This window comes from Bradysia coprophila, unplaced genomic scaffold (genome assembly GCF_014529535.1).
Source record: "Bradysia coprophila strain Holo2 unplaced genomic scaffold, BU_Bcop_v1 contig_324, whole genome shotgun sequence".
NCBI lineage: Eukaryota > Metazoa > Arthropoda > Insecta > Diptera > Sciaridae > Bradysia > Bradysia coprophila.
The window spans coordinates 4440859-4456630 of NW_023503584.1; the positions used below are offsets into that span (position 1 = coordinate 4440859).

Here is a 15772-nt window from a genome sequence, read left to right on the forward strand (position 1 = left end):
ATACGTATACAATCCGAGCTAACAAAGAAAAAACTTTTTTGAGTAGATTGTTGTTATAAGATACTTTGAAAAATTACAGCATTATTTGTCGGTTGAAAACTATACGGAGCTATTCATCATTCGAAGGGTGAGACAACATTTTTCGTGAATATATACACGGTATAATAATGCAAGTATTCCGTGGGAAAGTGTTTCTTGCTGTCTTGATGTTTAAATGCTTTGCTAAAGTTCAAGAAACTGTAACATTCAAGTTTTATTTTGAACTTCAAATACGACTTTGGTGTATTTAAGCAATCTCTTTAAACGAATATTGCGATTGGATGAACACCCGATATACTATAATCTTGATGTGGTATCTAGTAAGAAATATGACGGCATCAGGTTACGACCTGGCTTATGAAAGTACAGCTCGATATAATTCAATAGAAATATTTCAATTCGATTCATTTTCTTTGTGTTTCTTCCATATGTCCAGATGTTTACAGAACGATCTTATTGAGAGCACTGCTATCTGCAACAGTACGAAATGTACTAAAAGTCTTTTTTAGCGTGTGAGAGACAGAGCCGAAGGCGAGGTCTGGAATCGAGTACGCTAAAAAAGATTTTTAGTCCGGGGTCCTAGGTATGAAAAATTCTTTTCATTGTGCGGTATGACTAACCTTGAGAAAATAACGTTTTATGTATACGTGAGAGTGTATTGGTGAGCTATGATATGAATCGGTCGGTAGGGAAAGTAAACGGTCGAGAAGGAAAGTAACGGTTGGGAAGGAATGCACCAACACACTCTCACTATTACAAAAAAATATCTTTCAAAATACCCCAATACACACTCTTGTGTGTATTGGGGTATGTTAAAATATACTATTGAAGCTTTGTCTGATGACAGATCTATTTTTTCCCTCATATTTTGACAGCGAGAAAATATTAATTGTTATCTTTGCTTTTGTTTAGTAAAATGATGTACACCCGAAATATTTATAAACGTTTATTCACTTTACTTACATACCACAGTTTCTAAATCCACATAAAAGACTACACATAAATGACATATACGCATGAACGTACTTCGCACATACATACTGAAACTGCTGCTTCGCGCGCATAAGTGTATGTGTAATCGAGCTATGTTTCAATGTGATTTCATATGGATTGCATTGGAAATAACGTTGAAAACAGAAAAAAAATCTAAGCTAAGTTCATCGGATGTGACAAATCACTAGGGGTAAACCATTATGGTTAGTAAAGTTTGTATGTAAGTCAATCTCGTAAACTTTTGACATTTAATGTATATGGGAGAAATGTCAAAAGTTTACGAAATTGACTTACTTACAAACTTAACGAACCATAATGGTATACCCACTGCTTTGTTTCGTCGTCGTTAATCACACCTCGCACGTATGAAACGTATGAACGACCAAAATGTATATTAAAACCAATTGAGTAAAGATCTTCTAACAATCCGTTGAAATTACTTAGATAAAATGAAGTAATAGACTTGATAAACGTATGATAACGCTCTGATATTTCACGTATTTCGAGTATGTGTCTGTTCGTATCACGTGTAACGTTGACAGAAATTTCTATAACGCAGCATTGTGTTTTTGGGCAGCTCAGCCTAAAGCACCGTATGAACGGAAAGAAGCAAAACGAACATAATCGAATTCCATAGAAATATAGTAAATTAGTTTGTCCAGTGTGAGTTCATTAAATGAATTCGAAAATTTCTATTTTTCGCTAAATTTTTCAGAGCTCAAATAAGTTAAATTCCTCTGACAATCGCGGATGACATAAAACGTTGAAAATGACAACGACTTTTTAATGCTACAAAAACTGCACTATTTAAAGCTTCGAGGGGGCTGGCATTTTTTTTTTATTTCTCTTGACAATGTTTTTTATCTGACTACTCACTCAATTGTGTTGCAAACCGGAAACAAATTAAGGTAAATTATATTTCCAAATTTTAATCAATTTGTTTTTTGTCATTCATCTTTTCGAAAGAGATTACCCTGTTCGTTTTATGAAAACGTGGCAAGTCACGTCAATCGTCAACGAAAATTAGTTTAGTTTTCGTTTTTTTTTTTTTTTTTAATAGAAATTGTGTCTGTGTAAAGACATATAACTATGTTGCTATATTATTTAAGTAGGTAAGTGCGGTTGAAATTCAAAATGGAAAGTGCGGAGGTCTTTCTAACGTAGCGTCATTTTCATACAAGGAAGCGTTGAAATGTATTTTTTGGTTCACTTTTTCATCGAATCGTTCACTTAAAATTCAAATTTTAGGCACACTTTCGGCGTGAATGGTTAGAGTAGCGTGCATACATATTTTCGAGCGACCAACTTTCAAACCCCCAAAAACTTACACATGTCTTCTAAAAACGGCTAGTCATCTGATATCGAAACAACGAAAACAAAAATAAGAGCTCAGACTTGTGTTTTCTTCGACTATTTGATTTGTAGTTTAACTTTGTCGAAACACAATGCATCTGTTCACAAAGATTTTATTTCACAATTTAACTAGTCAAAACTTTAACAATTTGATATTTGCTTTGAGCAACGAATATTGAAATTTCCACGCAGGTCGTGTTTGTTAGGTATAATGTTAATATCAATAAAGCGATTGTTTGTTCGGCATAAATTATTAATTTCTATTGTGATACTGAACAAAGACATAAATTTACTCAACCAGTCCTTTTCGTTTTGGGGTTCATTACACATTGCTCAAAGTGACAATAAAGGGCATGGACGTATGAAGCAAAACTTTAATACTGAAAATCATCGCCTTCATAGTAACCTCTTCGGTCAAAGTACTTCAAAAGCTTGATGATTGTTGGTATCACTTTTGGATTTAACAACATATTCAATCGATGTTCGGCTTTATCATCACGTATGAGATCAGCTAAACCATTTTCACTGACATTTTCTAACATTCGACTACTCTGAGTAATAATTCCCATAGATGCCGCATACATTCCTCTCAGTATTATCTGAACATTGAACTCCGTCAACGATGGGACCTTTTTCTGATAGTTCAATTTAGCTAACGTCGACCTCAGTTCTTCATAGTAGTACTGAACGAGCATATCCCAATCCGATTCACTGACATCAATGTGCGACGATGTGTACAGACAATATGTAACGTCCAAAACCGGCGGTCCATAGTAGCAAATTTGAAAGTCGACCAAAACAGTGTCCTCAACTTCACCGTTGTCGCCGTATTTGAACATAATGTTGTTCGACCATACATCGCCATGCAAAATTACATTCAAATCATTGTCATCTCGAGCACACGATGCTGCTATACGATCGTAAATGGTGTCTTTGACGATATTGAATTTTTCGGCGAGCTTTTCGAGACCCGGTTGTTTCTTACAAAATTCTGCTTGAGCTATGAGGAAATTGGACACCAACTTCCTTATAAAATCGGATCCTGTTACTGTTCCATGTTGATCAAAATGCTTTTTAAGTGATGGTTCCTGATGGACGAGAAATACTTGCAATGAATTCGCTTGTACCGGCAGGAACATTTTAAGGCACTCACCTTTTCAACTAGAACTGCTGTCGCAGCATGATACTTAGCCAATGTACTTAGAACTAATTTGCAGTGCGAAATATCAAGTCCTATTCGTCGATCGACGTTTCTGAATCCTCTGTCAGTAAGGTCTTCGAAAATCAGGTATGCGTTTTCCCTGCTCGACGCATAACATCTGAAAAATTTTTCAAAGAAAAAAACGTCAACCTCGGAAATGTATTCGCTTCGCTCAATATTTATATCTCCTGAACCATCACAAACAATTATTGAATTACGCACATCTACAGATAGTCTCACCTTCCATAAAACGAAATTTTCTCGCCACTCGCTTTTAATAAGTCATGGACTTTGGTTAGCACGTCATTGTACATTGCAATTTCGGTATAGAAAATTCCTTTCATTTCATCGGATAGCTGTTTAAGTGCATCTTTGGCTAATGCTGCCTTAATAATAAATCGAATCTGCTTATTTTCACCGTTCATCGAGTAATTCACTTCGGCTCTGATCATTTGGCTAGCATAATTTTCTCCTCTTGCAAGAGCCGGTTTTAAACGATAATCATGAACAATTATGTCTGATGCGGGAAAATCTTTGCGTAATAATTCTTCGAAGAGGCTGCTATTAATCCACGGACAGGCCAATTGCATTTTATTATGGTTTGATTCAGTCTCTGTTTCAGACGACATAGTTGAAAAATAATAAATTTTTACCGCTAAAAGTGATATGTGAACAAAACGACGATTACACACAAACTGTTCGCTCAGAATGATTTTTTGTTTATTATACACTGTTAGCTACAACCAACGTCAACAATAAGATGGAACGTCGTCTAGTGTCTAAATACTTTTTCGTGGAATCTTTCGGTGGCTTTATAGAGGAAAACGTTGTATCCAACGTGGTGATAAAATATGTTTTAAACAGACGATGTGTATTGCCAGACTCGACTGGCTTTGAGTGACAAGTACAGATCTAGAGCCTAAAAAAGCATTTATCACTCAGTGGCAGAAACAACTATTCAACATAAGTTTATCTTGTGTGTGGTCTTTGTTATAAATACAACACACGAACTCACACCACGATTAAATACGTCATCTCTTCAACGCTTTGTATCGTAGAAAAATTAACAGAAAGACCTCGGTCCATCCAAGTTTAGTAGTCTCTCCATATTTATATGGATTACGAATCATTTGACAATATGGGGAATTCATCGATCGGTCAAAATTTTTGGAAATTTTTTAATAAATAAGTGATGATTCGATCCGCCCTTATAGCATACACATATACGGCAAATCGACATATTTGCGAATATATTATGGATATACCCTAATAATTACTTTCAAATAATCATTGTAAAACGCTTGTGAGCTGTCGACGACACAGATAATACACTCGCAACACTATATATTATCTGCTCGTATGCCTTGCATTCACGTTGGTTGATTCGTTAATCATGGACACTTGTTTTTTTATCAAGTTAACCAAATTGCACAATGATTTTTTCTTCGAAACTATGTGTCATGGCCACACAACTGAAGATACATGATATGTGGTATTTCGTTTTGTGCAAGTCATCTCTAACGATTTTATTGTATTTGATTTGACCAACGGTTTTATCCTATATCTTCTTATCATAATCACCGTTCTATACGTCCGTATAGATGATGAGGCTTTTTTCTTTCTTTTTGAAAAATCATTGCTGTCCAATCCATAAATCACACAAAGTTTATAACTTAATTTAGACTAAATTGCATAGTTATCTATCAACTCTCCGGTGTTTGTGTTATTCCCTTGACTCTAAAATGTTTGTCACACAATGTTCACTACTATGATTGAAAATACATGGAATGTATGACCAAAAACCTTAGATACAGAAAATGTTTGTCACACTTTGTTCATTCCTTGATGCCACGATAACTTGAGTAAACAGATTTCCAAAAACTTTTTTTTTAATCGACGAGGAATTAAATCCCTCAGGTTAAGTTTGAAGATGAACTATAACAGACGGGTGATCTTAGAGATATTCTTAAAAGAATTTTTGAGTTATCGCTTGATAACATGATAACTCGAGTAATTCTTAACGGAATTCCAAAAAAAATGTTTTGAAGAGGAATTAAATTTTTGAGGTTAATTTTGAAGATGGTCTATAACGCACAGATGATCTTAGAGATATTCTTGAAAGAATTTTTGTCTTATCGCTTGATAACACGAATACTCGAGTAATTCCTAACGGATTTCCAAAAACTTCTTTTTATTCGAAGGGGAATTAAATTCCTGAGGTGAATTTTGAGGACGAACGATTGATCTTGGAGATATTCCCAAAAGAATTTTTGTCGCGTCGCTTGATAGCACGATAGCTTGAGTAATCCTCAACAGATTTAAAAAAAATTATTCGACTAAGAATGAAATTCGTGAGGGTAAAATAAAAGGAGCGAACAATTTATGACAAAACAAGACAAAGAGCTACATTGATCAAGATCAATCTATGATATTTTTGTAACAATTACAAAAATCTATTGAGAAAATATCAGTCAGTCAGTCAATGGATCTGACCCACCCATAAGGTGGGGCCTAGTATTACCAGATTCGTATCTACAGAACTAACTATACAAGGGTATCGAAAGAGAGGACGTTTTAACACGTAGAAATTGGTTTCTGATAGATGATTCCGTGCACTTGTCGCATTTTGATAGTTCGACTATAATATGTATAGAACCGCATTTGATAATATTCTGCTAAAATCATTAGTAGTTGTTACACTGAAAAATTCAAAATTTGAAACTTTCACTCATGCCAGTTACTGAATCTCGAATAGTTGAACGAATGACCTTGAACTTAACGATAAGAAATAATATAATTATTGCAATAGAAATCGTCTCAATATTTTACGCTGAGGTTGACAGAAATGTTTTTACATTGTATCGAAGTAAGACGTGTGAGTGATAACAAGAGTTGTCATTTGTTTACGTAAACTACTTAAAAAATGAAAGCAAAATAAAATGATTGATTTTAAAAATACCATGATTGCAATAGTCATTTACATAACAAGGATGGATTGGATAGTAAGTTGAAAATTCGAGTTTTCGTGTGAATTTAGTTTATCCAATGCAATAAAAAAACGTTTTTATTCCGGGTTATGTAATGGATTTTTCATACCTAGGACCAATATGAAAAATATTGTTCGTACCACGGACTAAAAGTCTTTTTACCGTATTCGATTCCAGAACCTCTCACACGCTAAAAAAAGACTTTTAGTCCTAGGTACGAAATGTACCACGGCAAAGTAAAATAAACTAGGCAGGAGCGGCTCATTTTCGAAACGTCAAATAAGGGACCTAATTCACTGTATGAAAATGAGCTCAAATGAACACTGACATAAATTCAAAATTTTTGTTCGGGGCCCTAGTCAAATCAGCGCTCATGCCTGGTTAACTTTACTCTGTCGTGAATCTACCTATATGATATGTACATGTACAATGTACCGTATGAAATATGCATTTACATTGCCTAATCAAGTAAAGCACAGTACGTACGTGAGTCCGAATTTTTATTTTAGGAATGTACTGTTACATGCTGAGGGCTTCGAAAAAAAGTGCATAAGTTATGAAAAGTGCGTTTTCGACGCATAATACCATGTAAAACAAACATAAACTTTTATAGAGAGCTTTTTAACCATTTAAATAACAATCACATTACTTATACTGTATGATTGAGCTTTTGATGCTCGCCATAAATGTTTGCTTTTAAAATCGATCTTTTCATTTTGCTCTCAAGAGTAAGCAAAACCAGCTTTTTGTACGTACTCTAAATTCGAAATATGTACATTTCACATGACGAAGCTGTAGAATTATTGCGCTAGCGCTATAGGAGGGGATCCGTATTCTTTTTGATTAACATGATTAACCAGAGATAAACATGACTAACCAAATAAATTAGTGGTTAATCAAGCACTATAAACTGTCACCAGAACGATTTGAAATAAGGAGCCAACTCGACCCAATAGTTAAAATTTTTTTATAAATTTGGTTGTATAACACCACTGCGAGGACCAACGTAAGAGACTTTTTGACCGGTAAAAATTTGTCAGCAACTAAGCCTCTAATGAGCCCTGTGCGTTGGGTTAATCAAATCAAATGCGTACCCAGTACAATATTGGTAATGGATTGACGTATATCTCGACATTAGTGCTGATATTATGTTCTACTCACACGATGTGTTTCCAAACTCGTCTGCGGTTGTTTTTTTTTCAAACTCAATCAATAGCATAAAACAACATCATTTCGGTACATGCACTGCAAATATCTATTTTCAAGCTACATTCAAGGAGAAAATGTAATCTACGAACGGCAAGAAAGTTGACTTTATTACTGTAATGCAATGCATTGTCGTCTAGGCAAAAAAAAATGAAAAATTATATTTCTTCTAAAGTTTTTTTAGTGACTATGTTGCCCCATTAATGTGAGTGGATTGTTAAAGTTGTGATGTTTTCGTAAAACGGAAATAGTCACTGGTTTATCGTCGGAAAAAAAAAGAAAAATACAAAGAATTTAAAGCATCCACCCACTTTACCATTTTTATCTCATTTCGGTTGCACTTTTAACAAGCAGAAGGTTTTTTGTTGCTTCTTATTATGGAACGTTATGTCCTTAATTACATTTACGGATATATAATTTAGTTAGGATAAGTGTGGCAAGTTCTAATTACAGGAGTCGGTGAATGAAATAGCTTTTTTGACAAAGTCAAACATAATCAAATTGTAGCCTGAACATTGTGTAACCACACCAAAAAACTATTATTTCTACTTCTTTCATCTTTCATGCTTTTAAAAGTCATCACAGGTCACGGAATCCACTATCTAAATATACATTTAATAAAGTGTGGGCACAAAAAATGATGAGATTCATGTCAAAATAATGGTAGAGCTGTCGCTGCCATTGAAGCGGAGCATAAGATATTTTTCTTGCAAAGTTAATAAATAAATAATATCACACAACGATCTCAGGGGATAGTCAACAAGAAGCTTTTATATCACAGGAATTGACAAAGACCTCAAATGTTTTGATTTTTCTCTTCAGTAGAATCTACAGACAATTGTTATCGATGACAAAAGTAAAACGATAAGCTCTAGCTAATGTGACTATACATAGCAGAATGAATGTAGCAAACAATTGAAGTAATAAATTTTCTGTCGATCAGTTGAATTACTTAAATCAATAGAAGTAATAGACTCTATAACAATACTTGCAATGGGATTATCGTCTGTGAACTTCTATCAATCAATAAATTGCATTAGATCTTGTTATCTGTTATATGACAACCCCAACAACAAGCGTGGATCTTTAAAAAGTGTTTATTTACACAGAAACCGTACATTAAAACCAATGAAGCTAAAGATTTCAGCGATACCTTAAAACAAACGATCTACAAGATTTATTTACTAATAAGCTTTTTGTATAAATTTCGTTAACCATGACTCTTAAGTAGTGACTTAAACCTTTATCTCTTTTCGTTACAGGTTATTTTTGCAGTCGCCGGCCAATCCAGATCTATTATACATCATATTCTTCTGTCACACTCAATTGACAGTAACATTACTATTGGCTTTAATTTTCGGAAGCAAGGTAAGACGACAGCAGACTTATAATCTACCCTGAACAGAGTATCGATTCTAAATTAAAGACAAAGAAATAAAAATTTCTTTACAAATCTCTACTTAAATAACATCCATAAAATAATATAACCTCATTTACGCGACGTTATTAAATTAAATGGTCACATTAGTTCGTTTTAATTCACCCCCCGTATAAAATAATCTTTTTCGTTCCACAACCGAAAAAAAAAAATTAATCCTCTCATTACACATAAACATAATTTATCACTATTTTATCGCTCCCTTTTCATATTTCTCATATTATTTTCGTATACAACGAACGATACACATACACACCAGGCCACATTGCATGAGAATCGGAACACAAAAACACTTTCCCGAAACCGCTTAATTTTTTTAAACGCTCCCCAAACAAATCTTTTTGGTCTCGTTCGTCCACACAAAATATTTATTATAAATTTTATAGAATGCCATAAAATTCGGTCGTTAAATGGAGTAGGACGCAAAATGGTAGCATTGAGGGAAAAGCATTTCTGAAATTCCGATGAAATATTGAGCGTTTACTGCAGTGAAAAGTGTCACTTGGCAATCAATATCATCATGAAAGAAACATTTAAAACGATTTACATGACCGAGAATCTCGATTTGTTTGCTTTTAAAAATTTATTCGTAAAGAGTGAATTATGTCATACGATTCGGTATAGATATTGTGTAAAGTGGAGGTTCCATTGAATTTTGTCTTTTTCACGACAATGAAGACAGTTGAGATGCTTTTTATGCACTTTAAGGGATTTGTGAGGTAGGACAGTTTTACCAACACGAACTGAACCAGTTTAAAACTCTCAGACTTTTATGCTACATTAAAATTTGGAACAAAAGAATTAAATCAAATGTCTTTATTTAAATATGCGAAAAAAAAGGCTGCTCAAAGGTTACAACATATAAAAATCATCTACTCTATCCGGCCCCAAAGTCCCCAGAATACACGCAGCGTTGCCTCTTTGTATCGCAATTGAAATTTACTGCAATAAATAATCCAATATTCAGGGGAACCGCGATCATTGGATTATTTATTAAAGAATTAAATTGTTTTGGGGAGTTGTTCTTTTGGGAGCAGTAGAGAGATCAAGATTTTCACTCGTGATTGACGCAACATTAATTTGTAAGTTTTCTATCTTTATGAAAGATGATTTCCAAATTTTAAATAACTTATATAGCCCACTGTGCACAATGGACTGGACTAATAATTTTTAGTGAAAATTGGAATCTGAAAATTATGAGCAGCGAAAATAAATGATCTCCTTATCAAATATTCCGCTGTAATTTTGCTTCTTTAATCTAAGTTCCTTCCATTTAAGCTCACAACAAATCCTCGATAATCCTCGCACCAAAGAAATGTTATAGAAATTTTAAATTAGAACATTTTGAACATCACATAAATGTCGCTGGTTCATGTTGCGTTAATTTGAATAATAATTGTACTGCCTCTACATCGTTCTCGAATCATTTGTATAGCAATCTCGGGAAACATATAAGATCTGTGCCTTCACACGGAGGAGTATATTATCGTAATATCTTTCTGTAGCAAATATGTGGAATTTAACAGTCAATTTATGTAACAAACAGACGGAATTAATGTAGCCAAGCCTGCGAGAAAATTTCATATTATCGTGGAGCTTTGTGTGTGAAAAATTACCTCCGATCTTCCGGCTTAATGGACGTTGCCGATTCTAATTAAATAATGCCACTAAAAAGAACTTTTTTCTTTGCCGTTTTTGCCTTAAATTGAATATAATTTCCTTCTGTTTTTGTTTATATTAAAACGACATTTTTGGGTTTCGCTCCGTTCCATCTGATTTTCATTTCGCCCATACGTACAAACGGTATCGACGAGAATATTTATGAGTATCCTATAAGAGCCATGTATTAAGCTCTTAACAGATAAAAGGTATGTTTATACATGGAAATATCGAATGACTGTAATGGTGAGATATCGAGACGATGATTAATTATTGTTGTCGTTTAACCTTTAACCTTTAACCTTTAACAAACGACAAGCGTATTGCCACATCACATTTAAATCTGTTACTTTTTCCGTCTAAGGCATTGTCTAGGGTTCGATGCAAAATCTGCTACTTCAATTGTTTTAGTAGACGTTTTAATATAATATTAGGATACTAGCGAGAGCACATCGCTTATTTTACCAGTCTTCTTCAATAACAACTGAACACACTTCTAACGGAAGAGGTATTGACTCTCCATAGTTACAATTTGAAATACGGTCTGGATCGAAGAATGATTGTATACGCAGCTCATATAACTGACTAAGCCAAATAAATAATTCGAGAAACATTTTTTTTTTGTATTATTTCTGTTTCTAATTCCGTGTAATATTAATGCTTCACTGTAGGTCATACGTATGAAAACGAGAGAGCGTATCAGATGTCAAGGCGATGTTGTCGTATCGATAAAAAAAGGACGACAAACATGCATGGTGCCTGGAGTAAAAACGAATTAATGTGGTTGATGTATTGTTTTAGATGGGCTAAGAGATTTCTATAATTTGGACTTTACGAATAATAAATGGTTTTTCCTTCGGTTAATTACATTAAATTTCGGTTGTATAAATGGGATGTTGTTTTAAGGGCGTGTGATATGGGTTGCGTAAGTACATTCGGATGTATTTAGCAATTGATATCTTTTAATTACAAAGTTACATGGCAACACGTAGAACGGTATAGAATTCAATTAGAAATTTTTCGTTTATCAATTCAATCGAAAAATTACAATTTTTAATCAACCCCCTTGAATATCTAAATTTAATTTTCATTTTTCAAAACGCTCAAACCATTCACATCATGTTTCAAATTCAGCCAAAGTAGAATTTTTATTCCGCAAAATTTCCGTATAATAAATTGCACCGCATCTACTACACACCATTTCAGGTATATTTGGTATTTCGAAGTGGTGGCAAACCGACAGAAGATACCATGGGATTGGGTGTGAAATCATCTGGAGCGAAATTCATTTGTCGATCTCAGGCCAGAACACTAGCGAATCCGAGTACCGCAACCTCATCAACAGCACAGCTTGGCGCAAATGCGGGTAAGTTTTGAATGGAAATGTTATGTTGCATAGTTTCAGACAATGAATGTCGGGATGTGTGCTTTGCTTGTATGGGATTTACGGAATCGCTACAAAGATTACGAGGTAAACATGTTCAAGCGATGTAATACGTTTCTGTAAACTATGCCTCAAAACTATACCGTTGTATCGGAACAATACCATAATATTTTGAGGTTTTATTACCCAGCACCATCAGACAGCAGCGTGACTGTAGATTCATTTTGTGTTTAAATAATTATCAGTGAATGGATAAGCGGTGGATTTTAAGCTTTTAAACTAATGGATTTAAATTGGCTTATAATCGGAGGTATTTTAGATACACATCGTTATGGGTGCTGCTCAAACAGATGTATACGTAAACGAGCATGAATAAATTTTCTCGTCATGATTAAATAGTTAATGTCTTCCGCTTGGTTTTGTGGATGCAAACAATTCTTACTATTCCTTTCTATGCCTTAGCGTGGGATTAGAATTATTTTCAATGGGCTGAGATTACCGACAACCAAACAAAGTCGAAATGTTGAAACTTACTTTCTTGAGCTAGCGATTTACCCACAGGTATTAGCTCTTTCCACCAACGTATATATTTCCGTCTCGTAAACAGATTTACCGATCAATATTTAAGTTTCTTTCATCACACGTTCGATATACAAACGGTAAATATGTACATTAGTGTACGAGAGCCACTTTCAAAATAACTTGGAAAAGTTGAGTCATTTTTTTGTCGTAAAAGCACAAGACGTTGCACTTGTCATGTCGTGAAAATGGGATGTTTATGAATCAATTTAAGCTTGAAAACACACGATGACTCGAAAACCATTTTCGTATTGTCAAATTACCGACAAGAAAAAGTTTTCCAAAACTTTTCAGAGAAACGATGAGAAGTTTGTTTTTCCCTTTCAGATGCACGACTCACCGAACAAGAGGCACTCGAGCACATCAAACAATTGTATGTGGAACTGCAGAATCTTCACGATCGTGTTCCACCGCGTGGCATCGCTGTAGCAACAATATCATCATTATTAGAAAATTGTCGCACCTCCAATCAATTAAAACCCGCAATCAAGTCACCATTAATCAATCCAGTATTAGTGCGTTCGGACAAAAGCACAAACACAACGTTCATCATCGATTTGAAGGCGAACGGTAACGGTATCGCTCACCTATCCATTACAGATGAAAAATGTACTGTACTGTCGCTGAAGTCGGTCGATGGAAATCCAATTAAGGACACCGAAGATAAATCTCCGTTTTTGAATCTGCCACTCGAATGTATGTGCACGTGCGGCGGAGCGGATGATCTTGGCAATATCTGCGAACATTCGGCGAAGCAAACGAAATGTTCGCATTGTAGCAATAATAAATCCGATGAGCATTTGAATCAACAACAATGTGACCAAAATGATAAACGGTGCAATGATAATAGTCGAAAATTGATCGACGAAAAATGTATTCATTCCAGTGGCATTTGTGAACATTGCTCTCGCAATAGTGGCAACAAATCAAATGTAACGGAATGTTGTTCATCAAAATGTGATTGTACCTATAGTGTCGATACGAATAATAGTTGTAGTGTACATTTAGGAAATAAATTGAATAAAAATGTGAATTTAGTTAGTGACAAGACGGTGGATGATGACAGAATTGCCGGCGATAGTAATGAGATTGCAACATTACTGAACAAACCGGAAATGTATGATAAAATGGGTTTAAGCATAAGCGAATCGTTTGAGAATACAGAAGCGGAAGCTGCACATGTTCAACCATCCACCCCATCGCCAATAATATCCATATCATCTGGTACGACGGGTGGCGACGACGATAGACTCAATAGGGATAATCAAACGCCATCATTGGTATCACCGAATGAAAATGATGATGAGAAATTGTCTACGGTTCGGGATTCCTGTTCAAGCAACAACATTTCACTAGCAACAGATGCAAGTGGTACGAGCACGTCGACTGGAAATGGTGCGGGAAAACGTGGCAAAACGGATGCAAAATTAGTTTTAGATTTAAATGATAGAAGTAAATATACGAAAGAGGTTTCGGTGTAGAACAATTTCTGTGCACGAGTATATCACCATGCGAAACGTAACAATAACTGAGATCGAAAACTTTTATAAAGTTTTCGCTTCGTCTTCATCATCCATCATGGCGCTTTTGGTATTTTACTCGCAAAAAATCGATACGCAGTGTATAGTTGGGAAGTGGATGTAATCATCTCATGTAAGTTTCTTTTTGTTGTTGAATAAACTTTGCAATTGTTTCCACGTCTCTCATGTGTTTAGGAAAATATTGGCAAATTGAATGACAATGTTGCGGTGAAATCGTCTTTGAAACTGAAATATGAAAGGAAAACAAGAAAATTTTGTTGCCATTTCTGGCTCTGTTCAAAATAAATTTGCATCGCTGCTGTCGTTAACGGATGATATAGCCGTCGTATACGGTAGTGGAGAGAGCTTGAATTTTTGTTAAATATTACCACGAATTTTCTCGATAACTTGTCTGTCCCAATAATTAAGAAAATCCCACAATGTACAAAAATACCCCATGAATCTGTATAATGAACAATGAAAAGTTAGAGATGCCTCGATCTCGACACACCACATTCACAATTAATTTTCTTCCTAATTCCGTAAATAATGTTACAGGCTTTTGACTTTCGGACGAGCATGATACTTCTATTCACTTGGCTGTTCAGTTCATGTCTAAAACAAACCTTTGTTCCCATTAGACACATTTGTGACCGACAACTGACCCTCATCATAAACTAAAAAAGTTTACGGAAAAATTACTTCACCTGCTTATCATTAAGCATTTTATTAGACACCAGGGACTCATCAATAACGGATGCCCCAAATATATACTTTGTCACTGCGAAACTGGATTGGTCATTTTGTTCAGGTGTTACGTGGACGAATATATGCGAGTTTTAAGAATTTTTTTCGATCCATTTCTTTCGTCTTTTAACATTATAAACTTGGTTATGTTTCCGTTTGCCTTTTCGCATGCAGACCTAGCTCTTCACAATAAGCAAAATTGCCTACAATCAATCGTCCAAGACAGACATAACTGTAAGATTTGTTACTCTGGTCAGCCTGATGATTCAGGTTAATCGTTTAATGGTGTCTAATCAAGTGGAATACTGGTTTTGAAAGAGCCAAACTTAATTAATTTCCAAAAAGATTTCGGTTTCATAATGCCATTCAATCAGAGAAATTTTTGGGAAAGAGTTTTCTGGAATTTTTCCACATTTTCATAGATTTTGCCATATTTTCCACAAAAAAAAATATATTTGAAAAAAGTAGGAAAATTGGGGAAATGTTTTCCCAAAAATAGTCCCTGCATTAAATACAAACAACTGAAAATAATGACTTTTCATATTTATCCTGGAAATTCAACCGTTACAACAATGCGAACTATTACAAAAAAATATCTACGTTTCAACATTCGGTTAGAGAGAATGTTCAGCATTTCTCTACAACTTTTTGAAATATTTCCATATT

General features: G+C 34.7%; 2 protein-coding genes across 2 annotated transcripts in view; one reads left to right on the forward strand and one right to left on the reverse strand.

Moving 5' to 3' along the window:
- The window catches only part of LOC119079603, a 118804-nt gene extending 103340 nt beyond the window's left edge, over positions 1-15464 (forward strand). The window contains exons 15-17 of the mRNA XM_037187594.1: positions 9042-9147; positions 12083-12242; positions 13167-15464. Coding sequence (XP_037043489.1) covers positions 9042-9147; positions 12083-12242; positions 13167-14320 — 1420 coding nt within the window. The 3' untranslated portion in view covers positions 14321-15464. The remainder of the gene's footprint in view (positions 1-9041; positions 9148-12082; positions 12243-13166) is intronic.
- LOC119079604 lies at positions 2465-4450 on the reverse strand. The gene is made up of 3 exons (XM_037187595.1): positions 3827-4450; positions 3539-3704; positions 2465-3473 (listed from the first exon to the last, which is right to left on the reverse strand). Exons 1-3 carry the CDS (start codon positions 4213-4215, stop codon positions 2760-2762), a joined length of 1269 nt encoding a protein of 422 aa, XP_037043490.1. The 5' UTR covers positions 4216-4450; the 3' UTR covers positions 2465-2759.
- Positions 15465-15772: the final 308 nt, after the last annotated feature.